We start from the raw sequence: 20909 nt of genomic DNA on the forward strand, positions 1-20909 counted from the left end.
TAATGGTCAGATAAGTGTGATTTAAACCATGCCAATGCAATTCCACTAAGGCCAACATAATTTTTGAGTCTATTTAAAAGAATGTTGTGGTTGATAGTATCGAATGCAATGCTAAGATTCGCAGATGGATCTAGCGGCGGGGCTAGAGACGGGTGATCCCCTATCTCTGCCTTTACCCACTAGATCTGACGCTTCAGTTCGCGAGTCAGAAGCACACGCTGCGTTTTTTTCTGCTTGCGCTGAAGCGCACGTGCAGAGACACTCTCTGAGGAGCTGGATGTCGTGAGCCTGGGTGAAGAGTTTGAGGATTTTTCGCCACCTCAGTTACAAAGCACACACGCACAGGAGGAGCTTATTGAGGTTGTTACTCGCGCTGTTGCCAGATTAAATCTAGATTGGCCAGCCGATGAGCAGGAAGCCCGTCAAACAAAAAGCAAACTAGACGAGTGCTTTCTGCCATCGAGAGTGCAGCCTCAAAAGCGGGGCTTACCGTTTTTTTCCCGACCTCCACACCGAGGTATAAACCAGCATCATTTAGAGTTTATAACCCGATAACATCAGAATATTCAAACATTGTGGGTTTAAAAGAAAATGGTTATGCGGCGATGCCTCGGGTGGAAGAGACGCTCGCGGGCTATCTCTCTGCCGAGTCCGCATCGTCGCTTAAAGCCCTGCAGCTGCCCACTAAGCCAGTAAAAACTACGTCTCTCTTAGTGGGTAGGGCGTACTCGGCAGCAGGTCAGGCGGCCACTAGTTTACACACTATGGCGGTCCTTCAGGCATATCAGGCTGACCTGCTGAAAGACATAGATAATGAATGTGAGGATTCTCTGATTTATCTCTCCGGGCCACCAGGGAGACGGCAAAATCCATCGGCCGCTCTATGGCAGCACTGGTGGCCACGGAGAGACACCTCTGGTTAAATTTGTCTGATATGAAAGACAGGGACAAGAAGGTCTTATTAGATGCCCCGGTTAATACGGTCGTCGAGAAGTTTCAAGAGGCAAAAAGGCAGGCGGCAGCATTCCAAAAGTTTCTCCCCCGCAAAGTCTATGTCTCTGGGCGTAAGCAGCCCCAGACGAGTGCGTCCTCCTCCCATAGAGCACAACAAAAAGTGAGCGTGGCTTGATGGCTGTCGTGGCTGACAGCGCGGTCAGGACTGTGATTGTCTCTAGGAAGGCCTCGGCGAAGAAGTCCTGATGCCAGAGGTGTCCCCACTAATGTGGTGGGTCCGATAGTGCTTCAGGCCTTTTCCCCACCTCCATTTCAAAACCTAGACCAGAAGAAACTAAATTTACTCTGTCCAGTGAGATCGCTGGATGCTTATGTCCACAGAGCTGCCCTGTGGCGCAAGTCTGATCAATTATTCGTCTGTTTCGGCTCCCCGAGTAAAGGGAAACCTGCTTCTAAACAGACTCTGAGTAAATGGATAGTCGAGGCTATTTCATTAGCATATGAGTCGGCCGGTAATCCTTCACCTTTAAAAGTCCGAGCCCATTCTACTAGGATTATGGCGGCCTCTAAGGCACTTATGTCAGGGGTCTCCCTCCAGGAAGTATGTGATGCGGCAGGATGGTCCTCTCCGCACACATTTATGAGGTTTTATAATCTGGACGTGGCTTCTACTCCAGGTTCTGGGGTGCTTGTATCATAATGTCTCTGTCTGATGTGATACTTTGGTAGATGGGTGCAGGTTTTTTTTTTACCCTAACATTATCAATCTTACTAGTAAAGAAGTTCATAAAGTCATTACTGCTGTACAGTTTACTAACAATCAGAAGGTAAAGCTTTACATTTACATTTAATCATTTAGCAGACGCTTTTATCCAAAGCGACTTACAAAAAGGGGAGAGCAATAGAAGCAATGAAACAAACAAGGGCAACAACCTGCAAGTGCTGTAAGAATTCTAAGTTAATCAAGCACAGTACACAAACACATTTTTCCCAAACAAACAAACAGAACATTTAATTGGATAGTTAAGTGCTATTCTTTATTGGTCAGATGCAGCTGGAAAAGATGTGTCTTAAGATGTTTTTTGAAAATGGCTACAGACTCAGCTGCACGAATTGAGATCGGCAGGTCATTCCACCAGGTGGGAACGGTCCAGGAAAATGTCCGTGAGAGAGATTTCATGCCCCTTTGGGATGGCACTACGAGGCATCGCTCACTCGCAGAACGCAAGCTTCTGAAGGGTGTGTAAGTCTGAACAAGCGAGTTTAGGTATATTGGTGCAGAGCCAGTGGTTGCTTTGTAGGCGAGCACCAGTGCCTTGAATTTGATGCGAGCAGCCATTGGCATCCAGTGCAGTCAGATGAAGAGAGGCGTAACATGCGTTCTCTTCGGCTCATTAAAGACCACTCTCGCCGCTGCATTCTGGATCAGCTGCAAGGGTTTGATAGTGCATGCTGGAAGCCCAGCCAGAAGAGCATTACAATAGTCCAGTCTGGAGAGAACAAGAGCTTGAACCAGGAGTTGTTTGCCTAAGTTGTTTGCCTAAGTTGTTGAAGTTTAAATGGCCATCAATCACAACTCCAAGGTTCCTGGCTGTCCTGGATGGAGTTATGGTTGATGAACCAAGCTGAATGGAGACATTTTGATGAAGTGCTGGATTGGTTGAGACAAAAAGTAATTCTGTCTTTGTAAGATTGAGTTGAAGGTGATGCTCCTTCATTCAGTCAGAAATGTCTGTCAGACAGGCAGCGATACGAACACTGACTGTAGGATCATCTGGTTGAAATGAGAAGTAGAGTTGAGTGTCATCAGCATAGCAGTGATAGGAGAAGCCGTGTTTCTGAATGACAGAACCTAATGATGACATGTAGATGGAGAAGAGAAGTGGTCCAAGGACTGAGCCCTGGGGAACCCCAGTAGCTAGATGATGAGACTTAGACACTTCACCTCTCCATGACACCCTGTAGGACCTACCAGAGAGGTAAGACCTGAACCACTGGAGAGCAGTTCCTGAGATGTGGAACTGCTCTTTCTTTTTCTCTTTCTTTTTCTTATTATTCTCCTTTTCTCTTTATCCATTGGTTTCTTTTTTGGTTAATTTAGCCACTATATCAAATAAATACATAGTGTTGTGTTTGTTTTCTTCTAAGAGAGTCGAGAAATAAGCATATCTAGCAGTTTTTACAGCCTTTCTGTATGCAATCATGCTCTCTTTCCACAAATTGCGGAAAACATTTATTCCAGCTGCGCTCCATTTTTCTCGCTGATGTTTTTGAACTCGCAACCTTCGGGCTACAAATCTGACTCTCTAACCATTAGGCCACGACGGCCCCCAAGTTCCCTGAAATAAGAGAGAGCAGCGGGTTTATTAGGCTGCTGTCACTTTAAGAGTGAATGCACAGCTCTTACTAATAACCCAACTGTTTATGGTCTCTAAAGACAACTGAATGTGTTTAAGTCACCAAGATAGACATTTTGACATATTTCAGCATGTATTTGTCCATTTAAGTGCATGTCCGAAGCCCACAGCCTGTACTTAAATTGTTATTGTACATTGTATCATTAGATATTTGAAAAATATCTTGAAAGTATTTGAAAAAAAGCTGCAACCCAATAATACTTACATTTAAAAGTGTAATCCGGCATTTTCTTTTTTGATGTATCAATAGTTGTGGTCCTTCCACATGAGCACTGCCTTCCTTTAAAACCCTCCAACTTGCCTAGACATGTTCACAGCTGTTGTCATTTCTACAATACTGTCTGCCTATTGACAAAGTCGTCTACAAAATCAACTTCACTTTTTGTTCTGCTATTCATTGCCATGTGCTTTGGCTTGTCCAGCACATTCTGTCAAGCAACGGCAGTATTTATTTTTTCTCTCCCATGATCCACTTGTGATGGATGTATCAATTGACAGTCTTTAAAGATTAAACCCTTTTGAAGGATCCTATTCGAGCCGCCAGTCACTCTGCCAGGACGCTCATGGCAATCATCGTGGATCCTACACAGTAAAATCCCCAGTGTTAAATCAACACTGCTCAGAGTGTATTTGGTCCCACTCCACAGAGAGTTAAATTAACACTGAAGCCGTGTTAAAGTTAATGAGATAATTAAGAGATTAATTAAGTAATGATTGAACAATTAGTAATGAACACCTGATGATAACGAGCATAATCACTGAAGGAAAGAGAATCACAAGATCTACAACTGACTTCAGCCACAGCTTTAGATGAAATCAACTGAAGATAAAAGAAGACATTAAATCTCTGAAGATCTCATCAGAGGATTAAACAACTGCACGGTTATTCCTGTCATACTGTTCGTCTACATACGCTCTTATTGAGAATTAACAGGTTTAGATGTTGATGTTTTATGGAAAATGTTTGGTCACCATTATGCTGATCAGTGTTTCCTTTAGTTGGGCAGTTTGACTTGGCTTTTGAAGAGCAGTGTTGCTAACAGTGTTTCGTACACTTACTTAGTTAAAATGGAATCCAGAAGCAAATCAGTTCATATGGCTTTCATAATGAAATGGAATGATTTACTAATCTCATCAGTGACCAAATGTGTTAGTGTATATATATTTGCCATGGGTCAGATTTTGAATTTAGATTTGTTTGTTTTTTCAAAAGTTACAGAACCAATTATTTTAGCCAGACATCAAGAATCAGCATATGATTCTCAACAATGGTGATATGCTTCATGCTGCAATGCATGCTGGGAGCCATGAGTTTTATAATTGGTCGGCTCCCAGAAATGCATTGTGGCATAAAAACATGTCACCATTGTTGAGATTCATATGTTGATTCTTGATGTCTGTGTCCAAATATGAAATGTTAATTTAAAGTCAAACTGCCCAACTAAATGAAACACTAATCACCACAATGGTGACCAAATGATTTCCATAAAACATCAGTATCTAAACCTCTGTTCATTCTCAATAAAAACATATGTAGAAGTACAGTATGACAAAAGTAATTGTGGAGTTGTTTAATCCTCCTTCAGAGATTTGATGTCTTCTTTTATCTTCAGTTGATTTCATCTAAGGCTATGGTTGAAGTCAGTTGTAGATCTTGTGTTTCTCTGTCCTTGAGTGATTCTGCTCGTTACCATCAGGTGTTCATCACTAATGGTTCAATCATTACTTAATTAATCTCTTAATTATCTCATTAACTTTAACACGGCTTCAGTGTTATTTTAACTCTCTGTGGAGTGGGACCAAATACACTCTGAGCAGTGTTGATTTAACACTGGGGATTTTACTGTGTATCTGTTCATCCCTTAGGACTTGTGTAATCAACATAAACCATTGGATGTGGTGAGAACATCTTTACTGTAATTGGGAAACAGCTGTTAATGCTTTCTGGGATGTTATTGACATAATTAGGCCAGTCTGTATTCACTTAATGAATCACCATTTGTAGCACTGTATCTTATTTTGAGCATGGATCATTTCAAATGGGACATGGGGCATTGATGCATGTGTTGAGTCATTATAGGCCTCATTGTCATGTGCTAATAATGACAGCTTTACCGGTCCACTGCGAGCCTCAAACAAAGCCTAATGCCAGTGATTCATTCTTCAGTATATCAGCCTAGTACCTTTCACTTCAGCAGTTGGAAATCACAAAGAAAGCCAGCAAGTCAGTAACTTTTTGCATAGCAACTCAAAATAGAAGAGATTTTATCCATCCATCACTGGGTAGAAGAACTGATTATTAGGGGCCAAGCACCGAAGGTTTGTAGGGACCTATTGTAATTTTTGGCATTCTTATTATTCTTCTGTTTCTTCTTCTGCTCTGGAGGTCTGTGGTTGCCCACAGAACCGCTTGTGGGGAAGTTATGAGATTTGGTACACAGATAAAGAACAGTCTGAATTGTCACCATAGCAAATGTGGAGTCTCTAACTCAGCCCCTCAAGAGCCAACAATTGTTCAAATTATTTTTTTTTCATCTCATTCTTTGGCTCAATAAGATTTGATTGCAATTGATTTATTAGAATGTTTAAAAAAAGAAGAATTTTTTTTTTGTTCAAACTCCTCCTAGGTTATTGCTCTGATCTTCAGACCATGCCAACAAAAAGTTATGAAATCCAAGTTCATTGGTCAAACCGATCTCGAAAGACATGCAAAGGAATTCGACAAAGAGCCCGCCAAAATAAACGTGAAGCTATATTCCTGCATTCCTGCAATGCTTTAGTGTATTCTGACCCAACTTGGTGTGTGTTATGGCAAGCATGACCTGAGGCTACCTGGAGCATTCCGTCACAGTGCCACCTAGTGGTCCAGAGATACAGAAATTGCTTTTTTTTAACTTAATGCTTTGGGCAAAAATAATAAAAGCGGTCTCTTTAGATGCATGCCAAGTGGAACGATGCTAAGTTGCTCCATATTTGCCATTTTGAACTTTGCATTAAAATACTATAGATTTTTAATGCATTGGTGTATCGTTACAAAGCTCAGTATGTGTCTTCGGCACCATGCCCTGAAGGTACTCAAAACGTTTCGGGGCAGTGTCAATTTATGGTCAAAGTTATAACGAAATTTTTCAAAAATGAACTTTTGAATTAATTAGCCTATTATAATGACTTTGGGTCATGCCAAGAACATACAGTAGATACCAATTTTGCCGAACTTCCTGTCCCCTGTTCCATTTTGTGTTGACAGATGAAACCGTTTTCATATAGTGCAGCATCCAATTTGAGGCATGATGCCAAAACGACTCTCGAGGCTGAATCTCTGCAACGTTTAGGCATTATGACACCAAACTTTGCATATGCCATTGTCACCTCACTGCGACCACACCACATCAATTTGGCCACAGTCCCACCTATTGGTACATTTAAATAATATTACCAGTAACAATATTTTTATTATTTTTCAGCCATTTCGCTAGCCTGACAAGCCAGAGCCACATCAAGATGTTTGGTCTGGAAACTCACCATTAACGGCTCAATCCGAGGAGCGGATAAACGGTTGTCTTTCAAACTCCCTCTGCACACGATAGGATAGTGCTACACCAACCAGAGCAACGAAGGTGAAGCAGAGCTCGCTGACAGATTAAACATTCGCCGTATCTGGTCGGCTAAACTCTGAACACATCTTCCCTTTTTAAGAATGACTTCAGTGCTGCTCTTTGTTCTTTTCTCAGAGAAAAGCTTAACTCCAAGTCTTCCAGAGTCGCGGTCAAAGCTGATTCGAGAGACCGCCGTTCGCCAGTTTCTGTGATTACTAGAAGCACGCAAACGCAACTTTGCCGTCATTATGTTAAGCCCTGCACACCGACTCTATACACGATGTGATTGGCCTGACCAGTTTGGCGATTACAGCTCAGAAGTGTATTGAGAGTTGCTATACGACACTTGCGGACAGATTAGATTTGCTGCCGCTAGGGTGCGTCTAGATTTCTAGGCTAGGTGTTGAGTGGCTAACTAAAGAAGCTGTACAGTAAATAGTGTTAACATAAAGTAGCTTCAAGAATAATGCTTAATAACAAAATATGGAGACACGCTTTAAGCATATATAGTCTGCAATAAAAATGTCATTCATGGAAAAACCTTGATCTTTACATTGGTTCCCAACTTTTATGATGCAACACGGAATGGATCCATGCGGAAACATGCACATTATCATGACTTACTTGGGAAGATCCTGTGGAGATAAATCACTTTTGAGAGAATATACACGTGGACAATAATAAGCTGATCACAAAAAGTGATAGTTCACAACCAAATCCAAACTATCTTTTTTTATGCAAGGCTAGGTTGTTCATATCCTATAGGAAGATGTTGAGGATTAACTGACCTCACTTTATCTCATCTGATTTAAACTCTGACATACTTACATTAATCCACCCAACATTAAAGGCCATCTGGCATCTTTACACGAGATATTTCGGTCCTATTCACCAGACTGCCAGAGGCTACAAGGCTGACATGGCATTTTAGTCACGTTGTTAAACATTTTATTTTATTCTTAAAACTTGTTCATCTCAGGACCGAGACATTATTGTGTAAATGTACATCAGTCAAAATGCGTCTAAGTTTCAACGCTTTATAGAGGAGAATGGAAACAAGCGAGTGATTTTTGTGTATATTGTTGAGCTTTCTGCAAGCATATTTATTACAAAAATTTGAGTAATTTGCATCACTCAGGCAAAAAGGAACCATAGATTACACAGGCATGATTGCACTTCATGAATGTTTTTTAGTCAGAGAGTTGTAGTGGCACACGATCTGTGATATGATGGAAATCGAACAAGACGCCGGGCTCTACAGACGGGAGTTTATAAGTTTAAAGGCCATGATCAGGATTAACTCTGGAGTATGATAGCAGTGGTTACAGTTGGAAGTATTGTATTGCCCTTTAAATGCATAACAGCAGCTTGTCATTGCACTTTAAATAGATGAATAAATAATTGTGGTGTCCTGGCAGAATACAGGGGCATATTATCGCCAACAAGCATGTGCGCTCGAGGAAATGACTGTACATTCAGCTTCTCCCTCAACACAAACATGTGGAAAAGTGTTAGTTCGCCTAACAACATACAGTCTCCGTGTGTCCGCTGACCTTTCCCAGCGATCAAACAAAATATTAATGACGTTCACATAAAGTACGGGACAAATACACAAAGCCATTGCATTCCACACACACATACACACACTCCACATGAACTTCCTTTTTCACGTTCACAACAGAATAATTTACATCTCGCTACGCTTTTTAAAAACGATAACACTTTGCAGTCTTTAGTGCGAATCTACGTCTGTCCAGTCTGGGTTTAGTGTGTGCCAACCAGTGCTGTCAGAACGGGGGCTTGTAACGGGACCCCTTCTGCGGACTGGACTGTTGACTATCTCTTGGTGGTCTTGGCCAGTTTGCTAGTCGGGGTGCTCCTCCTTTGGGGAGTTGGGATTTTGGAGGGCTTCCCCCCGCGCTGGCGAGAGGATGAGCGTGGCGCCGGCCGCCCTGAGTCTGTCACGTTCTCCAACATGTCCGAGCAAACTGACTGGATGTCTGAAATATCGAAGTCTGAGGCGTCGCTTCCGCGCCGGCTGCTCCCTCGGCTTCCTGCTTTGCTGCCAGGCCTGCTTGAGATCTTACTCAACCCTGAGGAGAAAATGAACATGGATTTGATTCATTTAACATTCAGTAGGCCAACAATAATACAGCAGAACAACGATACAAATGGAATAAATAGTGTTTTTTAGGAAGGTTGAGCAGTCTACAAGTACAGAAATCATACTAAATAACTGCATATTCTTCACTGTATAACTGAAACACATATTAATCCTTATTAAAGTCACAAAAAGTTATTTAGTCAAGAGTAGTATTTTGTTGTTTGATTAAATGCAGAAAGCAGCGTAGCATCAATATAAGATTACGTACATTTTTTTATTTTAATTTATTTTACAATGTTTCACCTTATTATTTCACGTCATATGTGTGTCACATGACAAATCGAAGCCATAATAGCACTGTATGACAGATGCATTCCTTTTTTATTCAAAATATTCACAAACTTGTTAGCCGTGTTATCAACTACCTGATATTCTGATTCTCAAATACGTGTAAATGAACTTGTTTTGTGGTTGGTCTATACAGTGCGATGGGGGCCGCCATGTTAATGTGCGGCACAGTTCAAAGAATCGGAATCAGATTTACAACACGTCAATTCATCCATTTCTCCTGAAATACATGAAAGTAAGTGGCTGTAAATGTAGGAGAAGAATGAGCAGATGTTAAAGTTACTACACAATGTGTATCTGATATGAATAAAATTGAAAGGTTTATAATTGATATTGATTGTTATTCCGCTTCCATAGACATCAGTGTGTATTTTACAAACTATACATTTATTTCTTTGTTAGCACTTGTGTATTCAAACCTCAAATAAACCTTACGTTGTTGGAAACACTGAATAGTTGTGATATATGGTGCCAGCCAATGCACACATTGAATGAATTTTGCAGTTGATCATGTGACGTACTAAACATTCTAATCACACCTGTGTGATCGTATATGTCTTGGATTATGCAACAGACATTATACATATATAAAGGTTTGTCCGGCTCACCCATGCCTTGACCTCTGGCCTTCATGACTGCAGCGTTAATCAGGGTTCCGTCCTCTCCCGACTGAAAGCCTTTTCCCGACAAATATCCTGGAAGACGAAGCTTGCTGCCCTGAATGGGGGTGTTCTGTATGATGTGAAGATTTACAAACAAATATGCCATTTAGAAACGGGACAATGAGGATTTAACTGTAATCGACGGTTCATTGATAAGCAGAAACAGCTAAATCTGGCTAAGAAGAGGTTTCTAAGATGTCTAAGATATGCCTAACATGCTGGCAGGAGGGGCTTTCACACCGGAGCAAAGTTTTCATCGTTCCTATAGACGGAAGCACATGCTTTTTGGTGTATTTGCACCGCAGGAGCTAGGAACGATTTGAGTAATTGGAATGTCTTTTGGGGGGACTGAATTTGCTAACCCAGCACAATAGAAACGACCAGTGACATGAGTGTATGTTGACTGGCCATTTTTAAAAAGCTGTGTAAATAGTTTACACACGGAAAGCTAATGTTAACAACATTTCCCTGTTGCATTGTGTTATTTTCTCAGCATTGATTGGATGTAGCACTGCAAGCTGTCGTGGAGATTTCGTCTCTCAAGGTGATGATGCACGGGGCAACTTTTTGAGCAATGTCGCCGTCAGTGGACACCCAGGTGAGACGCACGGCCCACGGCCGATCTAACATATCCTGATAGACATTTGTTGCCCAAGCAACATCACTCTGCAATATTGATCATCAACATTGTTCAAAAAGTTTAAGGGCCTTCATGCTGAACGAGATAATTCACTGGCGAAGAATCAGTCCCGTCCAGAATGAAATTTGAGCTTAGATCACGTACGTAGAGCAGCTGCTGTTGCACAAAAGCCTGAGCTTGGTGGCACTGTTTTAAAAACCAGTGAAAACACGAGAAGGGATGTTGGGCTCTTGTTGTCATCGGTGTCTGAGAACAGATTTATTCCCATGTATACTTGAATATTTCTGTATACAATAGCTAAATATATACTAAATAATGTTCTGAATGTTCTGTATGTATTTTTCATGCAGCTCCGGTCTTTTTTATAACAATAAACAATGTTTAAAAAATTATAAACAGGTAGCATTATAAAACACGTCAAATGCACGTCTGCCTATAATATAATCAAAATCCACTTGAGATCACAATCGGAAGTTATGGCAAGCCCTTGATGATGATTCAAAGTGGGTTTTGAGAAAAAACATTAATAATCACATTAATTGGGAATTGTAGTTGATGCTAATTTTACCTCATATTACATTGTATGATGTATTTCTGTAAGTATTATAGATATTTTGTGTTTCTGGTGTAGTACCAAACTTTAGCTTAATTTAATGCTGTATGTTGTGCAGCAGACGATGTTAAAGGCAAAAAGAAAAACCTAGCCTAAAAGATACACTATTGCCAAAAGTTTTGGGACGCCTTCCTTTACATGCACATGAACTTTAATGCCATCCCATTCTTAATCTGTAGGGTTTAATATGGAGTCGGCCCACCCTTTGCAGCTCTAACAGCTTCAACTCTTCTGGGAAGGCTTTCCTCAAGGTTTAGGAGTGTGTTTATGGGGATTTGTGACCATTCTTCTAGAAGCTCATTTGTGAGGTCAGGCACTGATGTTGGACGAGAAGGCCTGGCTCTCAGTCTCCGCTCTAATTCATCCCAAAAGTGGGATTTTATGTGGCCAACCACTTCGTGGCTGATGTTTTGTTGTTGAAAACTGCCTCCACTTGGTTATAATCCCACTAACAGTTGACCGTAGAATATTTAGTAGTGAGGAAATGTCAGGAATGGACTTATTGCACAGGTTTAAACCTGTCACGGCACCACGCTTGAGTTCACTGAGCTCCTGAGAGCGACCCATTCTTTCACTAATGTGTGTAGAAGTGTCTGCATTTGATTTTATACACCTGTGGTCATGGAAGTGATTGGGACACCTGAACTCAATGATTTGAAGCAGTGTTCCAATACTTTTGGCAATATAGTGTACGTACGTGAGAAAAAAGCATCGTCTGTCAGTGCCACCTAGCATGCAGGCGTAAATTAGTCGTAGGCGATTTATCATTTTTTCACATTGCTGTCGGCCGGCTTACGTCACTTCAGAGTTCCTACTGGTGGTGCGAATGCAACAAGGAAAATGGCCCTAAGAGAAATGTATTTCTCGGGGGACTGCCCTGGCGGCTAGTTTCTATAACTACCTGGTGTGAATGCCCCTAAAGAAACTACTGTTTCTAATGAAATACACAAAATCTACATTTCACATGACAGAAATCCTGACTGAAACATTTAACTGGACAGATGGGTTTAGGATTGTTACACACTCCTTTATTACACACACACACACACACACACACACACACACACACACACACACACACACACACACACACACACACACACACACACACACACACACACACACACACACACACACACACACACACACACACACCAATCATTAAGGAAATCACTTCTGCATTTGTAAATCCCAAAACTTTGCAGTTGTGAAATGCGTGACAGACAAGACAATTAGTTTAAAAAGGAAACAGTTAAGAGCAACTTCTGAATGTAGAAAAGATCTCACAAGCATCAAGTATTAATGGCAACTGTTAGGATGAGAAAGAGAGTTATGTTTAGAAAAGGCCCAGTTTGTCTTTGTACATCAAGCTGATTTCATTTAAAGGTCCCGTTCTTCGCGATTCCATCTTTCAAACTTTAGTCAGTGTGTAATGTTGCTGTTAGAGCACAAATAATACCTGTAAAATTATAAAGCTCAAAGTTCAATGCCAAGTGAGATATTTTATTTAACAGAAGTTCCCTTTCAGAGCCTTCAGCGAACGGCCGGTTTGGACTACAGCAGGAAGTGCAGGGATGTAATGACGTCACTAGAACCGTTTGTTGACTAACCCTCCGCCCACAAGAACACGCAAAATAGGGGGCGTGGTCTCGTTGCTCTCCCACGTGGAGAAGAGCGCGCATTCAGCGCTTGCATCGCCCCGTTATGGTAAGAGGCGGGACCTTTCCGGGCAAAGTGCGCTAAGCTGCTGTCCAATCACAACACGGGAAGCGCTGGCCCAATCAGAACTCATTACGTGTTTCTGAAGGAGGGACTTCATAGAACAAGGAAATCATCAGGCCGTTTTTAGGACAGAGGAAACAGCGCTGTACAGATAAGTCAATTGTGTGAAAAATACTGCGTTTTTTTACACGCGAAACATGAACTCATGTTATATTGCACACTGTAAACATAATCAAAGCTTCGAAAACACGCGAAGAACGGGACCTTTAAGACAATCAAACCATCCCCTTCGCGACAGAGATTTAAAGATCAGAATTAAAGGACTTTAGCAAACACATCCGCCCTAATAGCGGGCCAGCAGAGTCCCTTCCATGCACCATTGCAAAGCCAGAGATAGAGACTGAACTCAATTACAAATCCACACAGGAAGCGATTAGATCAGTAACAGGGCAGAAACAGAGGTCAGGAGCAGGAGACGGAGATTAGAGGGGGATTTGCCACTCATTTCTTAAGCACTATACCTCATTGGACGACCCTTGGCTGTCAAAGGAGTCAGATGATTTAAGAGGAGTAGCTGATTTGCTGTTTGTCAGCCAGGGTTTATCATAATTTCGGATTAAATGTTGGGGAGTCTGTGAGAAACAATTGTGGATAAACCACATACAAAGGGTAGCAAAGAAAAAAAGGAAAGAAAGACAATACAGGAAACAATTATATATCAACAAATGATGATGATGGGATAGTCAACGGCTCTGTTCCAAATCCTAGTGAGCTCCCTATGTAGACAACACATTTATGATGTCAAATTCTATATTCAATATAAAAAATGAAGAGAGATATTTGTGAATGAATTTTGTTAATAATTCATTCACAAATGTTGATACAAATTATTTAGTCTAAATAAAAAATTATTGTGCTATATGTTTTATTTTAAAAGCTTAAAAATATACCAAGACCAAACCAAAGTGCCGTCAAGGGGAGTTTGTTCACTCTACGAAAGGCCAAATGAAGAACGTTTATGTCAACCTACATATGTGATGGACACTGGTTATGCCCATGTTTGGTAGCTTATTTGAAGGCATCTTGGGTAAAACAGATCCATAATTACCTGAACCTGAAGCAATATGACCTGTTTTATAGAATACAGAAGTTTATTTGCACATAACCCGCATTTCAGCCATGCAAGACCTCTTCTTTACTCCGATGGGGAAATAGTACAATCTCAATAACTTTAGCCATTGTCTTTTTTTATTTAGAAGGCAGGACTTAAACGGTTCAGAAACTGCGTTGTTTGATTGTTTTATGTTTCCGGGGATGCACTTATAATGTTAGAATGCTTTTTACATCGAAAATTATGAATAAAAGGCATTTTTCCTACCCTGATGTTAGCCTCTGCTCTGAACGCTCCATTTTAAGGGATCTGCTATGAGACTTCAGTGTAAACGCCCACTGCTGTGATTGGCTTACGTCTTTCCAATCGAAATAGTTTAGTGAATTGCCACTATTACACGAATCATTTTTAACTAATCGTGAAAAGTGCTGCATTACATTTAGATCTCTGGCATTATATTTAGTTCTATTGCATTATATTTAGACCTATGGCATAATATTCAGATCTATGGCATTATATTTATATTTAGGTCTATGGCGTTATATTTATATTTAGACCTATGGCATTATATTCAGATCTATGGCGTTATATTTAGAACTATGGCATTATATTTATATTTAGACCTATGGCATTATATTCAGACCTATGGCATTATATTCAGATCTATGGCATTATATTCAGACCTATGGCATTATATTCAGATCTATGGCATTATATTCAGACCTATGGCATTATATTCAGATCTATGGCGTTATATTCAGACCTATGGCATTATATTCAGATCTATGGCATTATATTCAGACCTATGGCATTATATTCAGATCTATGGCATTATATTCAGACCTATGGCATTATATTCAGACCTATGGCATTATATTCAGATCTATGGCATTATATTCAGACCTATGGCATTATATTCAGATCTATGGCATTATATTCAGACCTATGGCATTATATTCAGATCTATGGCGTTATATTTAAATCTATGGCATTATATTTACACTATGGTATTGTGTTCATATATATGGCATTATATTTAGATCTATACCATTGTATTCAGACCTATGGCATTATATTCAGATCTATGGCATTATATTTAGAACTATGACATTATATTTACACTATGGTATTGTGTTCATATATATGGCATTATATTTAGATCTATACCATTGTATTCAGACCTATGGCATTATATTCAGTTCTATGGCATTATATTTAGTCTATGGCATTATATTCAGACCTATGGCATTATATTCAGACCTATGGCATTATATTCAGACCTATGGCATTATATTCAGACCTATGGCATTATATTCAGACCTATGGCATTATATTCAGACCTATGGCATTATATTCAGGTCTATGGCATTATATTTAGATCTATGGCATTGTAATCAGATCTATGGCACTATATTTAGTTCTATGGAATTATATTTAGACTGGTATTGTGTTTATATCTATGGCATTATATTTAGACTATGGCATTATATTTCTATTTAGATCTCCAACGATTGCAAAGGGAGCTTTCTTTACAGAATTAAATCACCGTTTATCATCTTTGACAAACCTCACTTGAAATCAACTGTGACCAATGTGCTACTTGTTTTATGCACAGAGTTTTAATCTTTGAAGAGCGTTCCAAACCAAACCAATCGCTAAGGTTTGGCAGCCTATGAAGGTGTTGGACCGCAAGGCAGGTCACTAGGTTTTGGAACCAAGCTTAATGATTGGCGACAGGAAAATGTGACAAAAACATGGGGAAGGTACGCATTTCTCTGCAACCAAAATCAACGATAAGCATACCTTGGGTGTGCTGGCGCCAGATGGATTGGGTTGTGCGGGGCAGCTGTGACTGGAATTGGATCTGTTAGGGGAGGCGCCTCTCGAGGAAGGCCGTGACCTTCGACCTCTGTAGCGGAAACTGGCCATCACCTGGGTGGTGCCCTCTGGGAGAATAAACTTCTCGCGCAGCTCCACGTTGGTTCTGCCCTTAGCTGGAGGAGGAACACAGTGAAGTGAGCAGGGAGGTATGGCCACACCAAAACCTTTAGCCTGGGTTTGAAAAACAAGCCTCTCAAACTCCATTCAAAGGAACATTTGGGGTTCAGTTCAACTTAAGTTGAAATTAAAGCTTCCAAAAGGGTGTTTCTGCATTTTTGGGTTCTCCAAAGAACCTTCCAGTGAACAGTTCTTAAAATAATAATAATAATAATAAATAATAATAATAATAATAGTCTGAAGAACATTTTATTAATCTAAAGAATCTTTTTCCACTGTAAAGAACCTTTTGGGCAGTGGGAACATCCATGGATGTTTAAGGTTCCTCATAGAACCTTAATTTTAAAAAAGAGTGGATCATCGATTACATTTAATCATATTGTCAATCAAAAAAATATCATTTGATCTTTAAAATTATATCAATTTAATAGCCCTTCCATTATTACTGTAAACTAATTTTAGTTTGTTTGAAATTGAGGGCCAAGTCAAAATTATTATTAAGGGCAGAGCATCGGAGGTTCGTATGCACCTATTGAGTTCTTTTTCTTTCGCACCGCTTATGGTTATGAAAGTTATGAAATTTGGCACAAAAATAGAGGACAGTCTGATCTGTCATCATCATATTTAATTTGGAGTCTTTAACTCAATCCCTTAAGCGCCACCAGCTGTCCAAAGTTGCACTCACGTTTATGTTAATAACTTTTGAACCATAAGGGCAGGAAACAAAATCCCTCTGATTCCATAGCTTTCCATCATGAAAATTATAGAAATTGTTGAGCCTCCTTCCAAGCCAATTCTCTGATTTTCACAAAAATTTGAAAATATAATCTGCAGACCATACAAACAAATAATGAATGGAATTCAAGTTGATTCCTCAAACCGAAGAAGAGCACACCAAAATTAACACATTTGGTTTGTTTGCAATTGAGGGCAAAATAATTTATATTTTTTTGTAATCTACAATCAGCAAGGCACAGATGGTGTTCATAGAGCTAGACTTGTTTTGAACCCAAAACATTCATTTAAATCAAGTTTCTGGAACTTCTTTCTAAGCCATTTTAAAGGTTTTGATTGTGAATGAAGGTCTTATGAAGGTATCTTTAACTGGGTCGGGATTGATGGGCACCCACTCAAATGAGCAAAACACACTTTTTTGTGCTTTGGTTTGATGTAGGGAATGACTTGCATGCATTTCACATCACTGGCAAAAAAATAAATAATAATAAAAAGATAAAGAAAACATTGATGCTGCATTTAAATATATTACCATATAGTAGAGGAGAACTAACTTCTAGACACTGCATTTTAGAAAAACGTATCATGTATTTGAAAGAATAAGGAAAAATGAAAGATCTATCATGTATTATTCAATTCAATGTGATATGAGTTATCCATATCTTGCACAGATGAGATTGTCGAGCAAGTTTCACTGCACTGAGACAGTAAAGCTACAGTAAGCACATGCAGAGAAAGCCAGAGAGGACACATGACGCGAGACAAAACCGCATGCTAAAGAGTCCCAGACAGCACGATGGAAAGGGAAGCATGAGATTAATGTTAATGAGAATACCATTCAAGGATCACTGCAGTACACACACACACACACACACACACACACAGGGATGCACACATACCACTGGGATGGAGCAAGGACAGAAAGTGTGAGAGTTGCCAACCTATAGGAGACTGAGTAATTGAAGAATTTGATTCCGAGCGCAACATTTTACTCCCGTGGTGGTGAACTAGAAGAAACGATAATTGGGTTCACTAACAAAGCAGCAGGAAAAGGGAAAATCTGAAAGAAAGGCTTCATGGGAAGAGACCGGCAAGCTTTAAGAATCTCATAAACAGCCAATCAGAGTGCAGGAAGAAAAGATTCAGCCACAAAAAATTATTACAGCCTACATAAGAATATCTATCAACACGGTTTCTTTTCGATATTTATAATTATGACACAAATAAGTAGAACAATTGTATTATTCACAATGTCAATGTAATTAAATCACCCATCTGAATGGGCTGAAGTTGAGTACAACATAAAGTGGAGAAGAAGTGTGTGGACATTACCTCTGCACGGGTCATTTTTCACCAGGAACTCATCCAGGGCCATCCAACCCCCGCCCACCCGCACCATCACCGTACTGCGCAGGATCCGCACCAGCCGGAGCTGCTGGGAATCTCCAAACTGGACACGAACAGAGAAGCACAGTGATTCCTCCGTGATAAGGTCATGTTTGTCAGTGACACAGCAGAGCAACCTCAGAAACAAAACGTGTGGTGGAAGAAGTGAGTCAATTCGCAGTCCCAGATAGACGCTACCCCTGTTCTGTTTATCGTCTGGTTTCCTCTCGTTGCCCTGCTGAGCCATTTGATTTAGACAAAACAATTTCTGATTGAGACACAACATTGGTTTCATTCCAGAAGACATGAAATGAATGGTCAATCCAACTGGTTTCATTTGTGGCTTTGTGCTAATTTAAGCCTGATCATGAAGAGAATGTTGAGTGTGGTGGTGCGCTTCACTGTATGTCATTAAAGGTGCACAAAGTCAACTTTATTTTGATGTGCTGACTTAGATGTGCTAGAGCTTATACTGCCACCTGCGGGCGAGGAGGAAGCATTACGCAAAAGATCTCCATAATAAACACAATTATAGAAATAGCTTATTTGCAGGATATTTGCCACCTGAGATTCATTTATTTCACATTCAAAAGTGTCCTATATATTTATCTATGCATAAATTATTATTTTACTCATAACAAATAATTAAACTAGATATATTTTAAAATCAAGGGGGCATGAGTGATCTTAGCATTAGAGTCTTCATCGCATGTGAGCAGTGTTGGGTAACTCTGAAAATAAATGAATTACTAGCAACCATTTATATCTTCAACAGTGTAATTAGATTACTGTACTAATTACTCTTACTACATTATTATTACTTTCTAAATCCCATATCAACCTCGACCAGTTGAACAATGCAAGGGTAGACATAAACCTGCTCTTTGAATTATTTCATCAATCATATAAAACTGAATAAACTATCCTTGAAAAGATCAAAGTATTTTAATGGAGAACGTTATATTAAAAATATGTTTTAATGTATTAGATGTTAGTTTAACATTGAGTCCACTATTGTATATAACATTGTTCTATAGTCTATACAGTATTTACATCCTAAAATTAAGGATAATCCCAAACTTTCTTTTTTTGTTGAAAATGTTTAATTAAAGTAATTAATTACTTACACTGTACGAAGTAATCAGTTGACATAATCTAAAAACGTGAGGACAACATTAAAACATTAACACTGAATTAAACGTATTAAGTAAATAAACTTAATTTGTAATTGAAAAAAATGTTATGTGAACTTTTTTCACAAAACTTTTTTTCAATTAAGCATTAAGCTTATTTACTTAATAATTTTAAGTCAATGAGTTCCCTCACTTTTCCTCAAGTCAACTGATCACTTCTCAACCCAACACTGCATGTGGGTGAAGATCATGTCAGACATTTGTCAGACATACTGTTACTTTCTTCCTGTTTCAAACTTTACTATGATAGAAAAAGTAACTTAGTGCACATTTAAGATGAAGTGGACTGCGATCAGTGTGTCCACTAGGGTGTGCTACAAGTGCGCTCTTCACCCTGAGGATCTGTTTTCATACAAATAAGGGCAGTGAACCATAGGGCAACACCACTGCACCCTACATGCCAGAGATAGGAGCTAAAGAAAACATCAAGCCAAATCATTTGCGTCCAAATGATCGTTGCCAGTTGGATTCGGCCAAGGCATACAGATTTCACAGCACAGAAAATTATGGCCTCATGCTTTCTGCTGAAAAAAGAAAGAAACCAAACCATATGAGAACTTTTTCCACAAACCAACAATACATACAGAAGTTGCACTGTCTAGAACTACAAACTACCATTCTCATAGAGGATGCGTGTGTTGACACTGATGCTCGACTCCAACGACACACAACATGGAAGAATGGCTGAAATCGACTCTCTGAGACTCGACATGACCAACACGATGGCGACCTGCTGAGCATCTCTCTGGCCTGCAAGCCCTTTATTCTTTAAGTGATACCCAAAATGAAGCGATACCACTGGTGAATTTGGTGATTGGGGGAGGAGAAGATGAATTTTGAAGCATGATCAAGAGAAATAATCAAGAGAATCACAACAAACGGCTTTAAGAATGACCATTTACCAGGATACAGCTTTCCAAAACAGCAACTTGTAGATGGGGCGTTAGATTTTGATTGTCCCTGTTTGTTATAGTCTCATCGGCGATTAAGGGATCGTGTAAGCAGTGAACGAGACCAAACTGTCAAAAGAATGGTTTCAGTTGATGTGATATAAAGTTCTCAATACAAAGGAAGAAACACATGAGGTTTGCATGGCCTGCCCGATAAAAGCCCTTCACCAGCTAAGAGCCACGTCCATAACCCGACCCCGAGAAAGCATGTAGCTCATGATTTTATGTGATTTATGTAAACCATGCATCTTTCAGCTCAGCATTTCTCCTGTTTGAACATCAGCCACAACATGTGGTTAAAAAGAAACAGAGCGAGTTCAGTGACGTTGAGTGAGGATCCTGTAAAGCACAACTAAAATAAGGGCGTTAGGCAGGTAGCAGAAGGCAAGCACACTGCATTGTGTTGCAAAGCTCTTGCAAATAATAATAAAAAGCAGAATGCGGCGCTGCGGGGAGAAATGCATTTCAACTCAAAAGCAG

General features: G+C 39.8%; 1 protein-coding gene across 10 annotated transcripts in view; it reads right to left on the bottom strand.

Moving 5' to 3' along the window:
- Window positions 1-8044: 8044 nt before the first annotated feature.
- The window catches only part of dst (dystonin), a 251988-nt gene continuing 239123 nt past the window's right edge, over window positions 8045-20909 (bottom strand). For 6 of the 10 annotated variants that reach the window (XM_067422412.1, XM_067422411.1, XM_067422413.1 and 3 more), the window contains 6 exons: window positions 18233-18350; window positions 17800-17907; window positions 15971-16161; window positions 13578-13688; window positions 10028-10151; window positions 8045-9060 (listed from right to left, as the gene is read on the bottom strand). In XM_067422412.1, the coding sequence (XP_067278513.1) occupies window positions 8804-9060; window positions 10028-10151; window positions 13578-13688; window positions 15971-16161; window positions 17800-17907; window positions 18233-18350 (909 nt within the window). In that variant the 3' untranslated portion in view covers window positions 8045-8803. The remainder of the gene's footprint in view (window positions 9061-10027; window positions 10152-13577; window positions 13689-15970; window positions 16162-17799; window positions 17908-18232; window positions 18351-20909) is intronic. The other 4 variants (XM_067422414.1, XM_067422415.1, XM_067422417.1 and 1 more) reach the window with 4 other exon arrangements.

This window comes from Pseudorasbora parva, chromosome 17 (genome assembly GCF_024679245.1).
Source record: "Pseudorasbora parva isolate DD20220531a chromosome 17, ASM2467924v1, whole genome shotgun sequence".
Taxonomy (NCBI): Eukaryota; Metazoa; Chordata; class Actinopteri; order Cypriniformes; family Gobionidae; genus Pseudorasbora; species Pseudorasbora parva.